The 24693-nt window shown below is 45.2% G+C and overlaps 1 protein-coding gene across 3 annotated transcripts in view; it reads left to right on the forward strand.

Moving 5' to 3' along the window:
- Positions 1-24693, forward strand: part of Akap8l (A-kinase anchoring protein 8 like) — a 36041-nt gene that overhangs the window by 3150 nt on the left and 8198 nt on the right. For 2 of the 3 annotated variants that reach the window (XM_038318428.2, XM_038318431.1), the window contains exons 2-12: positions 6459-6533; positions 13027-13059; positions 13312-13552; positions 15268-15721; positions 15803-15899; positions 15985-16055; positions 16393-16456; positions 17327-17435; positions 18875-19016; positions 19103-19208; positions 19413-19543. In XM_038318428.2, coding sequence (XP_038174356.1) covers positions 6459-6533; positions 13027-13059; positions 13312-13552; positions 15268-15721; positions 15803-15899; positions 15985-16055; positions 16393-16456; positions 17327-17435; positions 18875-19016; positions 19103-19208; positions 19413-19543 — 1523 coding nt within the window. The remainder of the gene's footprint in view (positions 1-6458; positions 6534-13026; positions 13060-13311; positions 13553-15267; positions 15722-15802; positions 15900-15984; positions 16056-16392; positions 16457-17326; positions 17436-18874; positions 19017-19102; positions 19209-19412; positions 19544-24693) is intronic. The other variant, XM_038318429.2, reaches the window with a different exon arrangement.

The raw sequence follows: 24693 nt of genomic DNA on the forward strand, positions 1-24693 counted from the left end.
AGCAACCTTTTATACCTGTACTCCTGTGGAGACCCACCGGCCAGAAAGAACACAAACATCCTTATCAATTACAGACCACAAGGAAGTTCCCCTATCGGCCAGGGGGAGTGAGGGAAGCTGGATCACAACAACTCCCCCCATTTTATTTTATAATATTTTATTTTATAATACCTTGCCTGTCATGGGGCCCTCTAATATTCCCTGTCTTAGGTGGCATCCTGCCCCCAAAGTATTGCCCATCCATGGCTACCCAGACACATAGCCATAAACCAAGTATCCCCAGGACTGATAGTGCCAAGGAGCCAGACCAGCACTGCAACCATCTAGCATGCACTAATTGGGTGGTAAAATTAACAAAAACAGTATTCTAAACCCCTCTCATATGACAGTTGAGTTCCATAACAGTAGCAGAAGCATGCAATACAGTGCCATGAGTAACACATAACATGATTAATTGTTGAAAAGTCCAAAGATAGTCCACTTGCTCCTGAACCAGAGCTACTTGTTGGTTCAAGATCAGTATGCCCAATTGAATATGTCCAAAGCATTGCTGACTCTTTTCAGCAAGCTGATTGACAGTCTCAGCCGTCTTTAGTCTGTGAGAGAGCAAGTCCGGCAGCAGGAGCTGTGGTGGCAAAGCTCTGCTCCAGCTGCCTTCTGGCCCCAGACACACTCTCTCTGGGTCCAAACTGCTGTATGGAGTGGAACAGAACTCAGGAAAGCAGGCTCACTGCTCCTGCTCTGGAGCCATTGAAGGGGTCCCACTTTAATAACCTTTTAAGGAGTTTGGGCATCGTCAACCTGTGTGGCTACTTCCTGCTGAGCGGGGGTGCTGCATTCTTGGGAGTATTTTACATCAACATTTCAGGGGGTCGTGGTGATTCAGACTGTGTAAATTTGCAGTGAATCCACAGGTTCTCATCCTCTGTGGAGACAAAAGCAGAAATTCTTTTCCAAAGCATCAAATCTTTAGGCCCACATTTTAAAGTAAAAATACCTTTCTTAGCAGTTCCCAGAATCAAATGTCTTTCTCCAGTCCAAAACACAAAAGACAACACAATCAACACAACGTATATCTCTACACATTTCTATCTTTTGAGGCCCTCAATTCACCCTCCTGCCTCCTCTTTATTGCTTCCCTACTGGCCAGTCTGCCAGAGGGCGCCCCTCAGAGCATCTCTGGGGATGAAAAAACACATACACATTTTAATCTGACTTGGCTTGTTCCCAGTCTGGAACATTTAAACCCCCTCCTGTACAAAATCTTTGGCTGTCTTCCTTGTTACTTCTGTGCCTTGTTGCTTTAAGAGTTTCAGTTACTTTTTGAAGCCTTTCGATTCACCCTCCTGCCTCTTTATACTTGCTTATCTTTTGGAGGATGTCCCTCAGAGTTATCTCTGTGGATGAAAAATAAAAACACTTTACCTTCCCCAATACGCTCATCGGATTTAGCCGGCGGCTGGAGTGACCCTGTTCACGTATCCCCAGTTTCCAGATCTCGGTGGAACCTCCACTTTAGCCAGCACAGCCTGGATAGCCGAGACTGGGGGGAGGGGTGCCGGGATTGAGACACAGAGGCTTCTTTCCAGGTGGAAGAACAACCACCTTTATTTTGCCCAGCAACCTTCTATACCTCTACTCCTTCTGTGGAGACCCTCCTGCCAGAAAAAAACACAAACATTCTTGTCAATTACAGACCACAAGGAAGTTCCCCTATCTACCAGGGGGAGTGAGGGGAGCTGGATCACAACATGTCTGTTTGTCTGTCTGGTATCAGAGATACGGGTTTGCCCCACCTGTCAGTCCCTATCTTTAGTTTTTTGGGTTTTTTTTTTTTGTGTGTGTGTGTGTGTGTGTGTGTGTGTGTGTGTGTGTGTGTTTAGTTCAGGTAGGAACTAAGTCTCTCATGAGTAAACATAAACCCTTTGGGGGCTGGAAAGAAGGCTCAGAGGTTAAGAGCATTGGCTACTGCTCTTCTAGAGGTCCTGAGTTCGATTCCCAATAACCACATGGTAGCTCACAACCATCTATGAGATCTGGTGCCCTCTTTTGGCATGCAGGCAGAACACTGTATACATAATAAATAACTCTTAAAAAATAAATCATTTGCTCTTCAGTTTTCTTACTGAACTTAGAATGTGTGTCTGTCACTGTGTAGTGTTTCATTATAGTTGCAGTATACTCAGGCTTCTGTATCTGTGAGCTCAGTTTGTGGGTTCAGCCCATCGAGGACTGAAAATATTTTGGGAAATGTGTATCTCTACTAATATCTCTACTAACAATGTACAGACTGCTTGCCATTATGCATTAAATAATAAACAGTATGACTTTTTGTGTAATTTACATCATGTTATGTCTTATAAGTAATTAAAGATAACTTAAAAATACAGTGGGCATTTTATTTTTTAAAAAAATGCATTTAACTTTATTTTATATGCATTGGTTTAACAGTGTCAGATTCTCTGGAACTGGAGTTTCAGACAGTTGTGAGCTGCCATGTGGGTTCTGGGAACTGAACCCAGGTCCTCCAGAACAGCCAATGCTCTTAACGACTGAACCATCTCTCTAGTCCCTACAGTGGGCATTTTATAAAAGAGACTTCAGCATTTGTGAATTTCCTTTCTTTGAGTGAGAGGGCCTGTTCTGGAATAAGTCCCCAACAGATAACTGACAACTGTACTTAAACTTGTATGTGCCAAGCCTGGTAGCACAGGCTTGTAATTCAAACATCTGCAAGGGTTACAGAGTGAATTTGAAGCCTGTTTGGGCAACTAAGCAAATATATCTCAAAACACAAAGTAAATTAAAAAGAGGACTGGAGATACAGTGCAGTGATGGAGTGCTTGCCTAGTAATCTACCCACCATACCATCGTACATTCCTATAATCCCAGCATTTGGGAGATGGAAATAGATTAAGTTTGAGGTTATGTACCTACACCCTACTTAGCAAACCAAATCAGGGCTGGAGATATGGCTCAGTAGTGGAGTCCAGGTCCCTGAATTAGATCCTTACCCCGGGCGAGGGATGGGGGGAACATCTAAAACGAGAGCACATTACATAGCTGGCTGTGATAATCTATACCTGTAGTTCCAGCTATTATAGCTCAAGCAATGTAGTGAGACTGCAAAAATTACCATATTTATGTAATATACATAAAGTCTGGGGGCATTTTGGTGGCAGTGCTGTTATAGTCATAAAAAAGTGGGTAGAATACATTGTCCTGATTATTTTCTATAGGTGAACTCCCCCGTGAATATTTTTGTGTTTAGTGGGTGTATGCACACATGTGTACAGGTGTGTGAACCAGAGGTCAACTTTGGTGTCATTTTTCTAGTGCTGGCTACTGTGGTTTTTTGTTGTTGTTTTGTTTGTTTGTTTGGTGGGGTCTCATTAGCCTAGAACTTCCTGATTGCACTGAGCAGACTGGTAAGCAAGCCCAAGGATTCACCTGGTCGTCCTCCCTAGGGAACTGTCCCACCATCCCATGGGTATATACCCCTGTGGGTATGGGGCTGATACTCAGGTCTCGATGCTTGGGCAGCAAACACTTTACTGAGCTATTTCTCCAGCCTTGCTTTCAGTGACTTTGTTGTTTTGTTTATTTAAAATTTTATTTTATTTATATGTATCTCTGTGCATTTATGTTTATTTGTTTGTGTGAGTATATCAGATATATGTATGAAAGTGCCCCTGGAGACCAGAAGAGAACATTAGATCCCTTGGAACTGGAGTTAACAGATGTGTGTGAGCTGCCTGATGTGGATTTTGTGATATGACCCTTGTCCTCATGATTGAACAGCAGTTTCTCTTAAATCCTAAGCCATCTGTCCAGCCCCTCTATGTCTGTGCATCACTATATGAATGCCTGCCCCCCCCCCCCTTTTTTTGGTTTTTTGAGACAGGGTTTCTCTGTAGGTTTTGGAGCCTGTACTGGAACTAGCACTTGTAGCCCAGGCTGGTCTCAAACTCACAGACTAGCCTGCCTCTGCCTCCTGAGTGCTGGGATTAATGGCGTGCACTACCACCGCTCGGCATGAATGCCTGCTCTTAAGAGTGTGTCAAATCCCTAAAACTATAGTTACAAATAATTGTAAGCCACCCCGTGGGTTTTTTGATTAAACCCCTGTTCTCTGAAAGAACAGGCAGTACTCATAACCACTAAATCATTTCTCCCATTTCTCCCTCACCTCAGTGTTTCATATAGACAGTTATTAAATCATCAGTACTTGAAATTTAAGCATCTTGGGAAGGCTCTGGACCCCTGGGGGGAAAACTAATTAAACACAACCTCTTTAGGGAGAATAGCAAAGAGTCAATCTATGTATTTGTGTTTTCTCCTTCCTCAAAGCCAGACTTTTCCTTCCATGGACAGTAAAGCTGAAGCTGAGTCCACAGTTTTCTTATTTGGAGCCCTTGCACCTGGATGTATTTGGAATTCCAGCTTGAAAAAACATGGTGTCTTCTTCTGGCGTCAGGGTAGTACCCTGTAATTAAATGCACTGGGGACTAGGATATAGTTTAGTGATACATTGTTGACATACCAGAGGGATCATCCCGAGGACCACAAAGCATAAGCCTTATTTATTTTGCACCACATTCATAACAGTATCCATTCTTCCAGGTCCCAGTGTGCATTTGCTCACATTTGAAGAGGGTACTTGCATGTTCATGAAGTGTAGTCAAGTGATTTATCTGACCTCATCCCTGTTGTTTCCTGCCTAGCTCTACTCTGCCCTGTCACAGGCCAAAGCAGCTTCTCTGTTCGTTAACCAATAAAAGCAACACATATACAGAAGGACTTCTCACACCACATCCCCAGTTCCGAGAGTCCTTGATTTGCAGAACTTTTTGGACTTGAAAAGGACATACCTTTTAAGAACTTTGGACAGGGAATGGGATCAGCATACTGGCTTTGATGAGGATGACATGAGATGTAGCTAAAGCATCCACCAAGGAAGCACTTGTTCACTGTTCATTGCTGGCTGTTGTTGCTATGGTTTTTTTGGGGGGGGAGGGAGGAGCAGTATCTCACTCTGTATTCCAGTGCCTTGAACTCATGGCAGTCTGCCTCAGCCTCATGAGTGCTGGTTCTTAGGCTGCAAACCTTCTACTGAACAACTATATAGGAATTTGTACCCAGATGTATCGTATTTAACATATGTTTTTGTTGGAAATGTTGTTTTTGTTAAAAACACTATCATTAATTTTGAGTTATGGGCTTAGTGGTTCTTAATCATTATTTTAACACTAAGTGTGAAAAGATATACAGGATATTAAACAAGACCCCCCCCATTTAAATTAGGCATGCCTAGAACTCGCAATCCTCCTGCCTCTGCATTCCCAGAGTATAGGGTTACAGGTATACGTGTGTAGCTTCATAGTGACTGCTGCAGAGTGGGTGAGTGTCTGAGTGTCCCTTATCCAAATGTTTATGACTTAAAGTACTTTCAGATCTTTTTTTTTTTTTTTTTTGATTTTGGAATATCCCTAATGATGCCTTTGGTAGGGTAGGGCCCAAGACTAAACAGTAAATTATTTATGTGTCACATGCACCTTGTACACATAACCTGAAGGGTTTTGTTTGGTTAGTTTTATTTTTGAAACAGGGTCTCACTGTGTAGCCCTGACTGACTTGCAACTTTTATGTAGACCAGTGGCCTTGAACTATAAAAGATTTCTGTCACTAAAAAGAACTCATCACTCTATCCTCAGTCTCCAAAGTGATGAGTTCAAGATCAGCTCAAAGTACATACAGAGATACGTCTTTAAAAAACTAGGGGATGCCAGGTGGTGGTGGTGCATGCCTTTAATCCCAGCACTCAGGAGGCAGAGGTAGGCAGATCTCTGAGTTCAAGGCCAGCCTGAGGCTTATGCTTGTAATACCTAGTATCTAGGAGACTGAAACAGGAAATATGAGACAAGTCTGGGCTACAGAGTGAAACCTATCTCAAAAAACAAAATAGCCAGGCAAGGAGACAGGATTTTTTGACATTAACATAATTTTAAAACTAACCCCGCTTTTGTTTGAAATGAAAGTAACTGAATGATAATTTGGGTACTCATTCACCACAATAGGCTAGAAACTTAAATGTTTATACTTTTTCTGTAGTACTTGTAGCAAGTTAGACATGACTGTCTTTCCATTGGTTGTGTTCAGAGGTTTACTTAAAGTATGGAATCTTGCTGGACAGTGGTGGCGCACGCCTTTAATCCCAGCACAGGAGGCAGAGGCAGGTGGATCTCTGTGAGTTTGAGGCTAGCCTGGTCTGCAGAGTGAGTTTCAGGACAGGCTCCAAATCTACACAGAGAGACCCTATCTGGAATCTACAGGTTTTAGAAGCTTCTCAGCTGAAGGGCAACCTACCTGCTAGTCTCTGTTGAAATGAAATGTTGTCTTAGTTGCTTTGCTGTGGCTGGTTTGGGGAAATTAACCACCTTGTGCATACATTTATTTAGGTTTTGTACAAGGATCCGAAACCACTTTGCAGTCCACATACTCTGACTCCAGCGCCCAGCCCACCTGTGATTATGGTAAGTGTGACCCTGGTGGGAACCAGAGTGTTCTTCTGCCTTCTGCTTGGTTACTACTGACTTTGCTGTCACACTGTCTTGCTTAACCCAGAATGATCAATGGTATTGTGGTCCATTTGAATAGCTTGTGCTTCTTTGAGGGCAATCTGTAAATTTAAATCTGTGTTGCAGTCAGATTGACTTCCTCACATTCTGTGAAAGTGATATGGTTCTTGTCCAGAGAAACAGCTTCAGCAAATCTTGAGGATCTGGGAAGAAGCCAGCCAGAGCCCAGCAGTTTTTAACATTGGAACACATGACATTGTTGTCTACAAAATTTTCAATAGAGAACAATACAAGTGATTTACAAAATAAAATTTGCAAAAAAAATAGTGCTTTAAGAACGTTTATCATTTTTGTGTTGAGTACATTCAGAGCCATCTTCTGCTGAATGCAACTGAGAAAGTTGATGGAGGAGAGGCCGCGCTGTTCTTTCAGCACCCTCAGGGTCTTGACAAAGCCGGTCATAGAAGAGCCTGACATGTCCTACTGTCTAGCTGCATTTCAGAGATTGCAGCTAGTCTCAGCCAGTGGACACACATTGAAGGGAATTTCCAATTGATAAATCAACTGTGAACAAATAGAAGTAGCCACCCAGTGAGTGCCGCAGGTGCTGCTCTGTTGCCAGTGCAGTCCAGAATTGAGAAAGCTGGTCTCTGGAGCTGTTCCCTTCTTTCACAGTGTGGGTCCTACTGGGCGTCACACTGGCCTGTTTCCCTCTCTACCTTTTCCTTTCTTTCCATTTATCATTTATGTTTGTGTACTGCTGCATGCAGTTCTCTCCTTCTACCTCTATGTGGCTTCCAGAATGAAACTCAGGTTAGTCTGCTGGATTGCCTCTATCCATTGAAAATCAGTTGAAATCTATTACTATTACTGAACTCTCTGTTCTCTTCCAGTCGCCTATTCTGTGTTCATTATTGGTAATATAAGTCTTGAAATCTGTAAGTCTTGAGTCCCATGGACTTGTACTTTTATTTTAACTTTTTGCCAGTTTTCTTTTTTAGATTTAATTGTGTTTATTTTATGTGTGTGGGTTTTTTGCCTACATGTGTGTCTGTGTCCCATATGTGTGCAGTGCCCATGGAAGGAAGGCATCAGATTCTATAGAAATGGACAGATGATTATTAGTTACCATGTGGGTGCTGAGAGGATCCTATATAAAAACAGCAAGTGTTCTTAACTGCTGAGTTATTGCTTCAGCTCCTGGATTTATTTTTTCTTTTATTTTCTCTGATATTTTTGTTCATGTTTTGAGGCAGGGGTTCAGGGGGTCTCACCCTGTAGCCTGCTGGCATGGAACTCACAAGAGGATCCGCCTGCCTCTGCCTCCCGAGTGCTGGGATTAAAGGCATGTGCCACCACTGCCCGGCCTGTCCTGGAACTCTTCTATAGACCAGGCTGGCTTCAAAGTCACAGACAATCACCTTCATTTGCTTCCCAAGTGCTGGAATTACAGGCATTTGCCACACATCTGGCTTATTTTTAAACGCTTTTTAAAAAATTGTTAGTGCTGGAAAGATGACTCAGTGCTTAAGAGTACTGCCTGCCCGTCCAAAGATTCTGAGTTCAATTTCCAACAACCACCCGGTGGCTCACAGCCATCTGTAATGTGTTCTGATTCCCTTTTCTGGCCAGCAGGCATACATGCAGGCAGAACCACTGTATATATAATAAATAAATATTTTTAAAAATTGTCTTGCTTATAATTTGCTTGCTTTTGTGCAGAAAAAATTTAAAATCATTTCATCATTTTTTTTGTCAAAATAAATCCTGAAGAGGTTTTTGTTTTGTAACCCTGTCTGGATTGGAACTTAATATATAGGCCAGACTGGCCTTAAACTCACAGATTTGCCCACTTCTACCTAGTAATATTAAAGGCATTTTGTAGCGCCATTTTTAGTCATACATTGACTTTTTAATTAATTTCTTTTTATTTTTAAAATTTCATTTATATGAATGTTTTACCTACATTTATATTTGTGCATCACTTATGTGCCTGGTGCTCTTAGAAGCCAGGAGAGGACATTGACTCCCCTAGTACTAAAGTTACATCATAAATTCTGTGTTGATATCTACCCGTATATTAGTTAGGATTCTTTAAAGGATCAGGACTAATTGTGTGTGTATGTGCGCGCGCTTGTGCTTGTGTGTGTGTGTACATATTAAAAAGGGCTTATGGACTTATAGGCTGTGGTCCCAGCAGTCCAACAATGGCTGTCTCCTGTTGGAAATATCAAGAATTTGGTAGTGTCCACAAGACTGGATGTCTCTGCAGTCCTCATCTGGTACTGGAGTCCTGGAGGATTCCTAGGGAACTGCTGGTGTCCAGTCTGCACTGGACTCCTGAAGAAGGTTCTCAAACCAGTGAAGGAGCCTCAGCAGCAGGATAGATGAACTTACCAGTGAGAGTGAGGGCAAGCAGGCAAAAAAGCTTCCTTCTTCCATGTACTTTTCTGTAGGCTGCCACCACAAGGTGTGTCTCACATTTAGGGTAAGTTCACACCTCAAATGATCCAGGCAAGAAAAGTCCCTCAGAGGCTGCCCAGCTGCTTGGGTTTTAGTTGATTCCAGATGTCAAGTCCAGATGACGGCCGACCTTAGCCATCACAACCTGGTATCTCACTGCGCAGGTAGATTATAGTCTTTAATGTTATCCAGTAGAGCATGTTCACTTGGTCTGTTGGTGTCTCTTACTGTGCTCCTCTCCTCTTTTTGAGACAGGATCTTGTTTTGTATCACCAGATGGAATGGAACTTTTGTCATTCCTCCTGACTGTCCTTCCTCAGTGCTGAGTTTATAGGTGTAGAGGACTATACTCAACTTTACTTTCTTTTAAAATTTCCTCTGCTAGCCAAGAGTAGTGGCACAAGCCTTTCATCAGCACTTGGGAAGCAAAGGTAGGCAGATAGATCTCTGTGAGGTTCGAGGTCAGCATGGTTTATGTAGCAGGGCAACCAGAGCTACATTGTGAGACCCTGTCTCAAAAATAACTATGCTGGGTGGCATTGGCATTTGCCATTAATCCCAGTACTGGGGAGGCAGGGGCAGGGGGAATCTCTGAATTTAAGGTCAGCTTGGTCTACAGAGCAAGTTCCAGGACAACTAAGGCTACATATGTATATACATACATACACTTTCTTTTGTCAACCATGAACTTACTCCCTGTGGACAAAATCAGTAGAAATGCTTTTTCTGAAGAGTCAGGTCTGTGGACACACATTCTAGGTCCAGCTTCCTTTCTGCCCCTGCCTCCTAAAAATCCATCAGAGAGTTGCCTTCATTCCAGGTATAGCAAGTAGCATATAGTGAATGCTTGCCCAAAGGGACGCCTGTAGCCCATGTAGGCATTAAACTTGTGATCCTTCCAAGTAAATGTGATTGTAGGCCTGTGCTTAACATCTGGTGGCAATCCTCTCATGGGGGTCATTTGTCTGTCTTTGAAATGTAAAGAAGTCATCCACTGATTCACTCCCACTACCTTCCCTGTGCTTCCTCAATTGGTTCTGGTAGCTCCTTGGTAGCTAAACCCTTGATGACACAGCCTGCCCCACAAACAGAGTTCAAATGTGTTTGTGCTTGCCTCCCAGACCTTCTCCCTGAGAGCTGATGTCCACTGTTTCTGGTATTGTTAATCAACGCTGTGGCCAGGCTCTGATTCTCCTTGTGACTCTGCTGACCTTTCTTGCCTGTGGACATGACTCCTGGATCACTCTTCCTTTATAAGATCTTTCTCTTCCATATGTTCTCTAAACAGCAAGCTGCATTCCAGTATGAGCAACATCTAGGAGTTGGGTTGCTCTGAGATATTTGCTGCACAGGCACAAGGTTTGGGTTTCCCCATCTGGAGAGGATGTTTGCTTTGTGAGCTTTCATGCCACAGATTATTAAATGTAGTAGTCTTCTAGAATTTCTTAGCTGGTCTCGATCATCTTCCCATTTTGTTGTATATAGCCCAAATGCAGATGGTTTCCTGTTGTCAGGGGGTTTCTGTCCTGTTCCTGCAGTTGTTAAGTCCCAAAAAAATCACACAGAGATCTACATTAGCTATAAACTGATTGGGCTAGTAGCTCAAGACTTTTTTTTTTAATAAAGATTTATTTATTTATTATGTATACAGCCTTCCTTCCATGTATGCCTGCAAGCAGAAGAGGGCACCAGATCTCACCACAGATGGCTGTGAGCCACCATGTGGTTGCCAGGAACTGAACTCAGGACCTCTGGAAGAGCAACCAGTGCTCTCAACCTCTGAGCCATCTCTCCAGCCCCTAGCTCAGACTTCTTATTAACCCTTATAATTTATATTAGTTATATTATAACTTATATTATTCATGTCTATGTTTGCCACATGTCTCGGTACCTTATTCAGCCAGGCAGTCACATCTTGCTTCTTCTGTGGCTGGATCAGGACCGCAGACCAAGCTTTCCTCTTCCCAGAATTCTCTGTTCTCATTGACCACCTCTACTTCCTGCCTCGTTGTCCCACCTATACTTCCTGCTTGGCTACTGGCCAATCAGTGTTTATTTAAAATATAGTTGACAGAATATAGACCATTGTCCCACACCATTTCTATTTAATTTCTCCATTTCTCTGTCATTCACTAAGCTGTCTTCTCACTGTGGTTTAGTTTCCTGCTCAAGGTTAAGTATGGTTTGTCTGTCAGTGGAGCAGAGATAGCCTAGGAGGTGACTGGGGCTCTCACCAGAGGGACTAGCAGAGTGGGCATCTGTGCTTGTGTCCCTCTGGGGAATCCCATTGACTCAATTCTCATGAGACTTTTGCACCTTTAGACTTTACTCTTATAAAGGTATGGATTTTTACTACATGTGATCAGTCTTAGAGTACATTTAGTTTATGATTCAGATTGTTCTTTTTTTTTTTTTTTGGTTTTTCGAGACAGGGTTTCTCTGCAGCTTTAGAGCCTGTCCTGGAGCTAGCTCTTGTAGACCAGGCTGGTCTCGAACTCACAGAGATCCGCCTGCCTCTGCCTCCCGAGTGCCAGATTGTTCTTTTTTAAGCTAGGGGTTATGCTTTCTCCAACACAGTGTTTTGTTGTTTGTTTTGTTTTGTTTTGAGACAGTTTATAAAAATCTGATATAGTCTCATAGCCTGGAACTTCCTGTGTAGACCTTGACGACCTTAAATTCACAGAGTTCTGCCTGCCTCTGTCGCCTGAGATTTTTTTAAGCAGGGTCTCACTATGTAGCCAAAGATGGCCTGGGACTTATTGTGTAGCCAAAACTTGTTTTGAACTTGAACAGATCCTTCTGCCTCTGAAATGCTAGAATTACAGATGTACATCACTATGATTGGTTCTGGGAACTGCTTATTGTCTGTCCTTCCCCTGCTGAATTGTGCACCTAGTAACTGTGATGGCATCATTCAAGGACTTCTTGGCCCTCCCTCCCTGTTAAGGCAGATGTTTAGGGTTCCTGGACCATCTGTTTCCCTGCTCCAGTTGGGTGATAGGGTGTGTTGCATGACTTTTCCTGGAGCATTGGGAACAAATGTCTATGCCCTGAGTATAGGGGTGTGTGTGTGTGTGTGTGTGTGTGTGTATGAAGAAAATCCAGTTCAGTCTAGCTTGGTGAACCTGGGTTTAATTGGGGTTACTTACAGGAGTGTGGGTGAGGGGTTATTCCTAGGAGCGCATATAATTTACAGGCATCTACATCACAGAAGAGTCTTTCTCAAAGCAGTTATTCACTGTTCATGTGTCTTTGGGTAGGGAAGGAGCCTTGTGTGCTGTTCACTACTTTCCTAAGTGAATTCAGGTAGACTCAGTCTTGTCAGGACATCATGAGGGCAGCGACACCTGATTTGATTTTAAGACAGCAATGGCCATGTAATACTCAGAGGGCAGATTTCCACAGCCATGTGATGACTACATTGTGAATATGTACTTTTTGTACAGTAGTTTGTTGTAATATTTATCCCTTCAGTAAGTCAGTCATTCAGTCATTTGTTATTTTATAATGCAGGATAAAACTCCATCTCTGACTTTTATCCCTAAACCTCATTGCTAAAACATAATTGGCTAGCTGTGTTTGATGCGTTTATATACAAGGCTCCTTAGGCCTTACACTTGCTAGGCAGACCCTGTAACCTGTAGTCTCTGAGGCACTGTGAGCTCTCTTCTTCCTCCAGTTAATGCTTATCCAGCAGTGGGAAGGTCATCTTATAAGTCTGTAGGGAAGAAGTGTAGAAGCCAAGTTTATTACCTGAGAGGGTTAAAAACAGGAGGCTCCTTAAATCCCCAAAGCCCCGGAATGCTGAATATCAGAGCAAGGAGTGGCCAGGTATGTCTGTGTGATATTGTTCAGTGTATAGCACCTTGGAAAGTTGAGTCAGATACTGAGAGCAATTATACTTTTGAATTAAATTGTATTAAGCTAAAGTTCATATTATACTAGAAGCTACTGTAGAAATAATTGCCCTTTTTGCTTTTCATAGGATATGGAACTTGGAACTCTGGGACAAATAGAGGCAAGTATCTGGCCATGCTCATCTCCTTTGGGCTGTACCAGTTATGTTTCTCTAACTGCCCGTGTGATCAAGCAGGGTTTAGGTGGGTGTCTCTGAGGCTGGCACAGGAAGCCTACCCAGCCTCAAGTGGCTAAGAGTTCACCTATCTTGTTTTTGACCAAAAACACTTTTTGTTTTCCTGTGTTTGTCTCTGTTTCCTCCTCCCTTCTTCTCACCTCCTCTATCTTTGACCCTCTGTCTTCCTATCTGCAGGCTACGAGAACTATGGTTATGGCTATGGCTATGGCCAGGATAACGCCACCAACTATGGGTATGGTATGGCCACTTCACACTCTTGGGAAATGGCTAACTCTGACACAAATGCAAACCCTAGTGCCTCGGGTAGCGCCAGTGCCGATTCCGTTTTATCCAGAATTAACCAGCGCTTAGATATGATGCCACACTTGGAGACAGACATGATACAAGGAGGTGTGTACGGCTCAGGTGGAGAAAGGTGAGTTTGGGTGCTGCTAGGGGCTAAGGCTCTTCAGGGTTGACACTCCTGTCTGCTGGAACCTTTCCTGAACACTCCTAGGTGTCTGCTTTGTTTCCCCTTGCTCTGTGCTTCCCAGACGCTGTGCTCCTATTGAGGTCCATTGTGCTTCCCTTTTCTGACCTGTCATCCTCCCTGCTAACCCCCTGTTTCCACCTCCTCTGTGTGCAGGGGGACAGCAGGCCCCAGTTGTCTTGACTATACCCACAGACTAACTCCTCAGGAGTAAAGTATCTAATGTCTCCCTTCAAGACAGCTAGGTATTCAGTCCAGATTATGGCATCTCGCACAGTGCCAGGGCAGGGCAAATTGGGTTTGGTGAGAAGAGTGAGATAAGCCTTTGGGGATAACCACTGGGAGCCAGGTCATCTCCACCCTAGAGGCTAGTCAGATAAGAGTACTTAATGGCCACTTGCTGATGCCTTATAAATGTGAACTGAATTTGTTGAAAGCACCCCTAGGGAAACTTTGTCCTAGTTTTGTGGATAGGTCTACTGAATATTTACTTGTATTCAGGTCACACTCTTTGCCTGAATATAAGTAAATGGTGGAACTGTGCCTCCCCCTCACATTTGTCCCACAGCTGAGGATCCCATATGTGTGTTGTCATTGACTGAATTGATTGTGGTTTGGTTAGGGGCAGTGCTTGTGTCATAGTAAGAAGGACACATATATTTCTAGCATAGGATGAAGGGAAGCTGGATAGCTTCGAATAGTAGCTAGGGGAGACCAAGCCCTGAGGAGGTAGGGACTGGTCTCGTCACTGAGAGGATCAAATGAAGTCTCAGGGCTCCTGGGGAAGAACAAGAGACTTGGCTTACATGGTTCACACTGCTGCAGGGTAGCTTGCTATAGTGTAGAAACTTGGAAGCAGTGCCTGGAATAAATGGCAGGTGCCATATCTTTTGTTGATGCTTCCTAGTGAGGCTTGGAGAAGAAAATACAGATAGGACCATATATCTGTGAGGTATGTGGAAAGTGAGCCTAAGCATGGGCTATAGTTGAAGGCAAATCATCTCTGTCCTCAGCAGGTGGTCCAGCCTCCTTACTAGGTGCTGTGTTGAAATTTGTGTTTACCTGTTTTCAGCGCTGGGGCTAGAAACCCCAGCCTTGAAGCTAGGCAAATGCTCTTCAGCTGGACTACAAACCCAGCCTTTTCTGACCCCTTGGTAAGCTCATAATATCTTCCAAGAAATGTTACACATTTCCTCTCACTTGTTCGAGGTAGTAAGAGTTTTACAGGATTTAAACTCCCAACCATCAAAGATGAAACTAACCCAGTGTTGTCACAAGTGTTGAAAAAACATTCTTTGTTCTTGACTTTGCTCATAAGGAACAGCTTTGACCATTGTAATTGCCATAGTTTAAATACTTTTGAAAAACTCTGGAGGCAGCCTTGCCCCTCAGTTGAATAAGAGCTATCCTTCCCTCTGTCACTACTTAGGGTTCCCAGGCAAGTGCATGGCTGTGTTCAGGTTCACTGTGAAGAGCTCTTGCTGCCCCTGATGTTCTACTCTGTGACCTTTCTGAGCAGTAAGCCTGTCTTACAGCCTTTTCTGTTATAGGACTAAGATTGGGAATGACTGAGCAGAACATGGCAGGAGCAGTAGGCTAGGCCAGTTGGAGTTGAGGAACTCCAAGGGACTCTCCCTGATGCTTGTCATCTGTCTCCACAGATATGACTCCTATGAGGCCTGTGACTCAAGGGCCATCCTGAGTGAACGAGACCTCTACAGGTCCGGCTATGACTATGGCGAGCTTGATCCTGAGATGGAAATGGCCTATGAAGGCCAATATGATGCCTACCGTGACCAGTTTCGAATGCGTGGAGGAGATACATTTGGTCCAAGGGCTCAGGGCTGGGCCCGGGATGCCCGGAGTGGACGGCCAATGGCCTCGGGCTATGGGCGCATGTGGGAAGACCCCATGGGGGCCCGGGGCCAGTGCATGCCTGGTGCCTCCCGGCTGCCCTCCCTCTTCTCCCAGAACATCATCCCCGAGTATGGCATGTTCCAGGGCATGCGTGGTGGGGGTGCCTTCTCTGGTGGCTCCCGATTTGGCTTCGGATTTGGCAATGGCATGAAGCAGATGAGGCGGACCTGGAAGACCTGGACCACAGCCGACTTCCGGGTGAGTAAGCTGGTGTACCTCTCCTGATCCTTGCTGGGGTACAGCTACCATCTCTAACTTGGCTGCTTCTTTCTGACCCAGACCAAAAAGAAGAAGAGAAAGCAGGGTGGCAGTCCTGATGAGCCAGACAGCAAAGCTACCAGAACAGACTGCTCAGACAACAGTGACTCAGAGAATGGTAAGTTATTCAGCCTGGGGTCCTGCTTCCTGTTTCTTGCCCCCAAGGGACTCCTCAACTGAGCTTGTCTATCCTCCCCTTGCAGATGAAGGCACTGAGGGGGAAGCTGCAGAGGGTACTGAAAGTGCTGAGGCTGTGGAGAAAGGCTCCCGAGCAGTAAGTAACCCTAGACCCAGGCTCTTGGTCTCTGCAGGTAGGGCCTAGGAGGACTGAACTGTCTTGAAGAAGCACAGGCTTTGTTACAAGGGTCACAGACAATGTGGTGTCACCTGTATGCATGGGTGGTGAGTGGCCAGCACAAGGAGGCTGTGTATTTGGGGGAGAGTACAGACCACTTCACCAGCAATGTGTTTCCTTGGAAGAGATGGGGATATGCAAGCTTCTATGAGCAGGTGATGGGAAGGGGTGATGTTCCCAGTTCTAACCTTTAATCCTTTAGAGCCAGTATAAGTAACTGCCCTTTTAAAAGTTGAATTTTAAAATTGTATGTTAGGAAGGAGAGGACGAGGAGGGAAAAGAGGATGGGAGAGAAGAAAGCAAAGAAGATTCAGAGAAAGGTGAGTTTTCCAGGGGTGCCTAGGTACTGGGGAGGCTCTTCCAGGTGCTGATAGTGGGAGGGATCCAACTGAGGGCAGGGTTGTGGCAGAAATATGGCTGGCTGGGGACCTTCCTTATGGGACTGGGTATGTGTAGGAAGGGCCTCTTCTTACTTTGTGCCCTCCCAGTCTGCCTGTTTTTCCTAAGCGGAGGTTATAGATGGTATGGCCCCCAGCCTAGCACTTTGGTTTTGCCTTCAGGTGGGGCCAGCAAGCAAAAGTGTGGGGAGCCCCAGGCACACCCCCTCCCCTTGGTCCCTCAGTAACACACAGTTCCAAGTCCTCAGTGGCTGGTGTCCGAGCTGGGACCCTTGGTGCAGTTTTTACGGCTCTGGTTTGCGTGTCCTCTCCCTTAGCGCCTCTCCAGCCCTTGTTGGGAGTCCGTGTCCCCCCACCTGAGTGATGAGCGCCAGCAGGTACCTAACAGTAAATCCAGCCTCAGCCCACTGTTGCCGCGGTGCCCGGTGGGGGGTGGGCAGGGCCATGTGAACGGCCTCCTTGCATCCCGCCACCCAGTCCCTCTGAACACGCCTGTGTTCCCACCAAGACAGCCTGTCTTTGCCTTCCAGCTTCTCTGCACCCACTCTGCAGAGAGTGAGGGTGTTCCAGAAAATGGAGGGGTCAGTACATGTTCCCCCCCTCTCCTGGTGCCTAAGCCAAATCTACTTCCTGCTAAGCCCAGGGCACCCAGCCCTGCTCATGGCCTGAGGCTTTATGTATACAGCTGCTCTCAGATGGACCCTCTGGAGTGGACAGCGGGTGATCAGCCACAGGTCACAGGGTCTAATCTGTTAGAGTCCTGTTGGTAATTCTGCCTTTCTGTTACCACAGGAGCCCTGACCGCCCAGGATGAGAGCAGCCTGGCCAAGCGCAAGTTGCAGGCAAGCAAGAAAAGCCAAGACAAACAGAAAAAGCGACAGCGAGACCGTATGGTGGAAAGGTAACTAACTGTCTTCCCTCCATCCCTCTGCCTCCGCCTCGCTCTGGGGCTGCCACCAGGAGAGCAGGGCCATAGCTCTGCCATCTCGCCGCCCTCTGGCCTCCCTTGGGAGCCGCCACCTGCTCTGCTGTGCATGGACCCTGCTTCCCGCCAGGCCCAGCTCCCAAGTCCTGACTCGTCCCCTGCCCCTCTGTGGCCACCTGGCGACCGCTGCCATCTATGGCCTGAGACCTGGCACTGCTCAGCACCATTACCCAGAAGTTCCAGCGCTGGGTCACTCAGCGCACAAGCCCTGAGGTGCGCAGGGGGCCCGATGCCCCTGAGGGAGGGGGCCAACTCATCAGAGACTCAAGGTCCAAGGCGCCTGTGCCACCCCAGCTAGCTGCCAAGAGGCCACCGCCGTGCCCAGGAGAGATGACAGCACCTGTGGGCTATGGCAGCCTCTGGGTCTGCTGTTGGCCCTGCCCACCGGCCCTATCAGGCCGGGCCTGTCTGTGGCTGAGCCCTTCACGTCCCTTGGTCGGGTCTGTCTGCCCTCAGGGCTCCCGCATTGGCGCTTGCCTCCTCCGCCTCAGACTCTTGCTCTTGCTGGACCTTCCACTCAGCCTCGCCGGCGCCCGGCCCCTGGGCTCTTCAGACAAAGCTGACCCCCGTGGCCCAGATAAGGACGTCCGGCAGAGGTAGGGACCCGCCCCGAGGCCTCGGTGGCGGCTGGCCTCCTCCGCCCCTTGCCACGGTGGCCTGTTCCAGCCCAGGCCCTAGACCCCAGGCTTCTGCTGTGGACACGAGGCCCAGACAGCACCTCACCCAGTGATTCCAGGCTGCCCTCTGGCAGGCCAGGCGGGCACCCTCCTTCCAGCTCAGACTGGTCTCTTCTTGGAAGAGGAAGATGAGGCAGCAGGTGCCCAGGCCTGCTGCCTACCATCCCTCCTGACACCACCCCCAGGCATTCTGAGCAGAGGATGGGCTGGGCCTTTGAGTCCCCCCGACCCCAGAAGGAAGATGCAGCACCTTTTCAGGCACTGCCTCGGGACTGTGTACTTCACTCTGCACCTCAGGGCCTCCTGGCTCTCGCCAGGGCATCCTTCCTTCTGGTCCCCAGCTGGGCCAAATGCACAAGCTCCTGCCCAGCCTTGCTAGAGAGGCCCTCCGACAACCTTCCAGCGACTTTGCCTGTTTGCAGCAGCAGCTGCCTCGGGTTCAACCTCTCCTGCCTGTGGGAAGAAAGAGTTCTTCCCCTAATCCCTACGTTGCTGTAACTGCAGCCTGCAGACTGTCCCCTTCTGTTCCTGACCCTGTCAGTCCCAGCCTACCCCTCTGCTGGGACTGCACTTCAGTTCGAGGCCTGTTTTCAAGGCCTCCAGCTGGGTTGGGTAAAATAGCAGTAACACTCCCTAGGACCATTGCAGCCTCAGCTGCTTGTTTCCCTCCTGTGGCAGGATCCAGTTTGTGTGTTCTCTCTGCAAATACCGGACCTTCTATGAGGATGAGATGGGTAGCCACCTTGACAGCAAATTCCACAAGGAACACTTCAAATATGTAGGCACCAAGCTTCCCAAACAGACAGCTGACTTCCTTCAGGTGAGCGTCTGAGCAGCACATCTGCTGCTGGTTTCTCCAGTCTCTGGAACCCCTGGGCCTGGCCCAAACATCTGTGTCTCCAATAGGAATATGTCACCAACAAGACCAAGAAGACAGAAGAGCTCCGAAAAACTGTGGAGGACCTTGATGGTCTGATCCAGCAAATCTACAGAGACCAAGATCTGACCCAAGGTGAGGAGGTTCTATCCCAGCAGGATGGCTGCCACCAGGTAGGCCCCCAGCCTACCCTTCTCTGCTTCTCAGTGAAGTGACATGATGGTCCTCTGTTCACTGAGTCTCAGGCTTGGGTGGAAGTGACAGGGAAAGTTAAGAAGCTAGTCCGATGTCTTTGGCACTTGAGACCAGTGATGACTGCTTTCTTCTGCCCCACTGCAGAAATTGCTCTGGAGCATTTTGTAAAGAAGGTGGAGGCAGCCCATTGTGCAGCCTGTGACCTCTTCATTCCCATGCAGTTTGGAATCATCCAAAAGCATCTCAAGACTATGGATCATAACCGGAACCGCAGGGTGAGTTGGGGCCCAGGTATCCTCTGATGGGGTTGTAGCCTCTGCTTGCCCATGAGACTGTGAGGGAGGCAGGGGCAAGATGGAAGGCCAAGGAGATACGTGGCCTCTTTGACAGAGGTGACATTGAACTGAACTTTTTAGGAGCAACTTGGGATATGTGTCCTTCATATGCACAAGGATCAATATCTAAATTAGTTTCAGAAAACAGAGGCCAACAAATAATACTGATGTGGCTTAAAGAGAGAGGGAATTAGCTTCAGAGGCTTGCTTCAGTCATTGGCAGTGTTTAAGTAGTCAAGTAAAAGTATTAAAGTTAATAATGAACTAGAGACATTTGCCATGAAGGATATAGAGAGCTGGTCTGGGGCCATGTGGATAAGAATGACTTTGGGAATGAAAAAGAGAAATGCTGGCAATGCAGGAACAGGACACTGGCCTGTGGGAGGAACCAGGAGCCCTGGATGATTCCCATTCCTAGGAACTGAGTAGATGGTGGTGCTGCACTGATTGCAGACAGAAGAAGTGGTATGTGATGCAGGGAAAGAAGCACAATTAGTAAGAAAGTTAGTGCATCCTGGCTCATTTTCCAGTGTGTTCCCAGGCTTTTTTGAGGCCAGAGTATGTGGTATTTATTTGGGTGGTTTTTGTTTTGTTGTGTTTTGACCTTATAATTATATCATTTTCCCCTTTCTTTTTCTTCTCCCAAATCCTCCATGTGCCTCTTCTATTTTTCTCTCTCTGAAATTCGAGGCCTCTTTTTCTTTAATTGTTGTTACATACGAGAATATGTGTGTGCACACGCACTTGCACATAAGCATGCTCATGTCTGTTTGTCTGTTCCTAACTAGATAATGCAACTTTCTCAGCCTGCATAATGTCATTTGTATGCTTATGTCTTCAGGACTGATTTAAAATTGGATAACCAAGTGTTGCACTCTTCCCTGAGGAAGACTGTTTCTCCTATTCTCAGCATTCTTATTTTTTTAAAGATTTATTTATTTATTATGTATACAACATTCCTTCCAAGTATGGGTTGCATGCCAGAAAAGGGTACCAGATCTCATTATAGATGGCTGTGAGCCACCATGTGGTTGTTGGGAATTGAACTCAGGACCTTTGGAAGAGCAGTCAGTGCTCTTAATCTCTGAGCCATCTCTCCAGCCCCTCAGCATTCTTTAGTTGCCTTTAGTTCTTTGTCTAGGATAAGTCCTCTTGAGTTTTCCGTTCCACAATAGCACGTCTGTTGGTTTCATCCTGTCCTTTTCAAGTAACGTTTAGGCAGCCGTGTTATGAGATTTCATGTATGTAGCTTCTAATATTTCTAGAAGATACAATCTCAACAAATTCCCTGTTCCTTTAGCTCTTAGAATCTTTCACTCCTTCTTCCTCAATGAATACTGAGCCTTAAATCTAAGAGTTATGTTGTAAATGTATCCTTTGGAACTGGACTCCACAGGTCTGCATATATTGATTGGTTGTGGTTTTCCCCTAATGGTCCCTGACTTTTAAAGAGAAGTATCCTTGATGGTGATTGAAGACTGCACTTATCTGTGGGAGTAATGACAAGTATTTAAAATGTATCTCAGGATTATGCTGGTTTAGTAAAGTGGTAGTTTTAGGTTCTCCTCCAAGATCCATGACTTCATTAGCTCTGGGTAGTTGGGTAGGTTTCCTGTCCCAGGCATGAGTTCCCTCCTGTTGAACAGGCCTTAAGTCCAATTAGGGAGAGAAGGTTATGGAAGTTGTAGAGTGCATTGTATTAATGAAATGTAGGAACAATTAGCAATAACTAAGAAAATATAAAGTCAGAATTTTGCCTGTGATGAAATTACAGGTGAGGTAATTTTAGTGCAGTTTAAACGCTACACGTTTGAAAGTTTCAAACTAGCCAGATATGATGGTGGCTCATACCTGTAATCCCAGCATGTGGGAGGCCAAGACAGAAGGGTTGTTGTTAGCTCCAGGCCAGCCTGGGCTGCAGAGTAAAGCTCTATTCAAGAAAGAAAAGAGCCGGGCAGTGGTGGCACTCACCTTTAATCCCAGCACTCGGGAGGCAGAGGCAGGCGGACGTCTGTGAGTTCGAGGCCAGTCTGGTAACAAAATACCTGACCATTAAATCAGCATAAAGAAGGTGAAGTTTATATTGGTTCACAGTTCAAAGGTACAATCCACCTTGGTAGCAGGAGTTTGAGACAGCTAGTTGCATTATGTAGCACCATGGAAACAGCCAGTCTTGCTTGGCTTCTTATAATCATCTCAGGACTCAGGGTCACAGAGACAGGTAGGTTTCTAAAGCTCTTTGATCAGCCAGTCTAGATAAATTGGTGAACCTCAGGTTCAGTGAGGGATCCTGAATCAAAACACAAGCACACATACACTAACTAGTACACACCCTATATACACAACTTTTTTTTTTTTAAATTAGAATTCAGTGGTTTTGGGTAGATCCCACAGACCACAGAGGTCTACAAACACACCACAGTCTGCTATAGAACACACTAGCTGTTACCTACCCCTAACTTTTCATTCATCCCTGGTTCTAGGAAGTTTCCAGTTTACTGTTTATTTGCTTATTTCTGACATTGCTTATAGATACTCAAATAATGCATGGTCTGTGATTGCTTCTTTCTCTGTGAGCATGGCATTTTCAGGGATCTCTACATTGTACCATGTATCAATTTCATTCTATGTATGGATTAATATATTCATTGTCTAAATATATTGGGTTTTGGTTTGGTTTGGTTTGGTTTTTTGAGACAGGGTTTCTCTGTGTAACAGCCCTAACTGCCCTAGCTCTTAGACCAGGCTGAGTCCCAAGTGCTGGGATTAAAGGTGTGCGCCACCACCACCCTGCTTGTTTTGGTTTTTTTAAATTCACTCATCTTCTTAGGCAGTGGTTTTCAACCTTCCTAATGCTGTAACCCTTTAATACAGTTTCTTATATTGTGGTGACCCCAACCATAATTATTTTTGTTGCTATTTCATAATAATTTTGCTGTTATAAATGTAAATATTGATATGTGGCCCCTGTGAAAGAGTCATTCAACCCCTCCCCCTAGGGATCATGACCCACAGGTTGAGAACCACTGCTCTTAAGCATTTGAGTTGTTTCCAGCTTTTGGCTATAAAGAATAATGCTCTTAGGAACATTTGTTTACTGGTTAACGTGTGGACATGTTTTTTATTTCTCTTGGCTATATGTTTAGGAATAGAATGTCTGCATTAAAATATAACTCTTAATTGCTTTAAGCAACTATGACATTGTTTTCCAAAGTAGCTACACTATTTTATATACTCACAGGCATCATAGAAATGTTCAAACTTCTCTATATTCTCACCAATGTCATATGTTTGAGATGGGGTCTCATGTAACCCAGACTGACCTCTTTATGTAGCTGAACTCCTGTCTGGAATTATAACCATGTGTCCCTGTGCCAAGTTTATATAGTATTGGAGATCAGTCCGTGGTCTTATGCATGCTAGGCAAGCAGTCTGCACGATGAACTTACATCCCCAGCCTTTTCAACAATGTTTACTCCCTAACACTTGGTCTAGCCATCCTAGTGAGTAAAAAGTGTTATTCTTGGGGAAGAGTCTACTCAGATACCTAGATCATTTAAAAATTGTGTTGTTTTCAGTTATTAGGGTTACTGTATTGCTCTTAGATGTTTTTTATTTGTATTGCTGTGGATTGAATATAGGACCTTGTTCATGATCTAGCAGTCTTCTTACTAAACTATATCCTCAGTCTTATAATTCTTTATATATTTGAGATATAAGTCCCTTATGTGATAGGCTTTGCAAATTTACTTTTACCATTTTGTAGGTTTTTCCACTTTATTTTTTCCAGAGTATCACTATATAGCTCTGACTGTCCTGGAATTCACAGCGTAGACTAGGCTGGCCTCAGAGAGATCCACCTGCCTCTTGCTCCCAAGTGCCATTAAAGGTGTGCACCATCATGCCCAGATGTTTTTTCACTTTCTTGATATGTCTTTACTTCACAGAAGGATTTGTTAATGTTGTTGTTGTTGTTGTTTTAAAATTATTTAAATGTTATTTTTAAGTGTGTACCTGTGTGTGCATGCATGTGTACACACGTGAGTGCAGTTGTCTCTGGAAGTCAGAAGAGGGCATCAAATCCACTGGAGTTAGAGCTACAGGTGGTTGTAAACCATCTAATATGAAGACTAGGAACACACTCAGGTCCTCTGGAAAAGCAATGCATGCCCTTCATCCCAGCCATCTCTCCAGCCCCTCACAAATGGTTTTTGTTTGCTTGCTTGCTTGTCTGTTTTGCCATCCTGGAATTGAACAAACCTAGAACTCTGTATGTATAGGCAAGCATTTTAGCACTGAGCGACATCCTCAGCTGTTTTATTTTGAGGCATGATCTCACAGTATAGGTCAGGCTGGCCTGGAACTCGCTAGGCTGCCCCCAGATGGCCTGGAACTGAAAATCTTCCTGCTTTAGCCACCTGAGTACTTGGATTACAGACATGCACTGTCACAGCCAGCCAAAAAAGGTTGATTTGGTTATTGTATGCTATTTAGTTTTATGTTTTACTTGTCATTTTCTCTGAAAAATCTAGTTGGTAGTCTGATAGAATTATGTTGAGTTTTAGATGAATTTGGGAAGTCCTATTTTACAATATTGTTTTCTGTTGCTTGGTGCAGTTGTCAGAGTGTTACTCTTACAGTGTTGTCTTCTATTGAATGATTACTTTGGGGGTTGTTTCTTTGCTTTTAATATTTCCTTTCAACGGTTTCTCAAAGTGTGATTTATAACTGGTATGGTGGCATAGTCTCTTAATCCAAGTGCTCAGGAGGCAGAGGCAGGTAGATCTCTCTGTGAGTTCAAGACCAGCTTGGTCTAAATAGTGAGTTTCGGGCTGACCAGGGCCAAGTTGACAGTTGTTTTTTAAAGCATTTCTATTGCATTCTTACTGCCTTTGGGTTTCTGCCTGGTGAGACATCAGCTTATAAGTTTGGATTTATTTTTTTCTTGTTGTTTTCAAGTTTTTTTTTCCTTTTTGGTTATGTATGTATGTATGTATTGGGACAGAGTTTCTCTGTGTAGTCCTGGCTGTCCTGGAACTCACTCTGTAGACCAGACTGGCCTCAAACTCTGAGATCCATCTGCCTCTGCC

This window comes from Arvicola amphibius, chromosome 2 (genome assembly GCF_903992535.2).
Source record: "Arvicola amphibius chromosome 2, mArvAmp1.2, whole genome shotgun sequence".
Lineage (NCBI taxonomy): Eukaryota > Metazoa > Chordata > Mammalia > Rodentia > Cricetidae > Arvicola > Arvicola amphibius.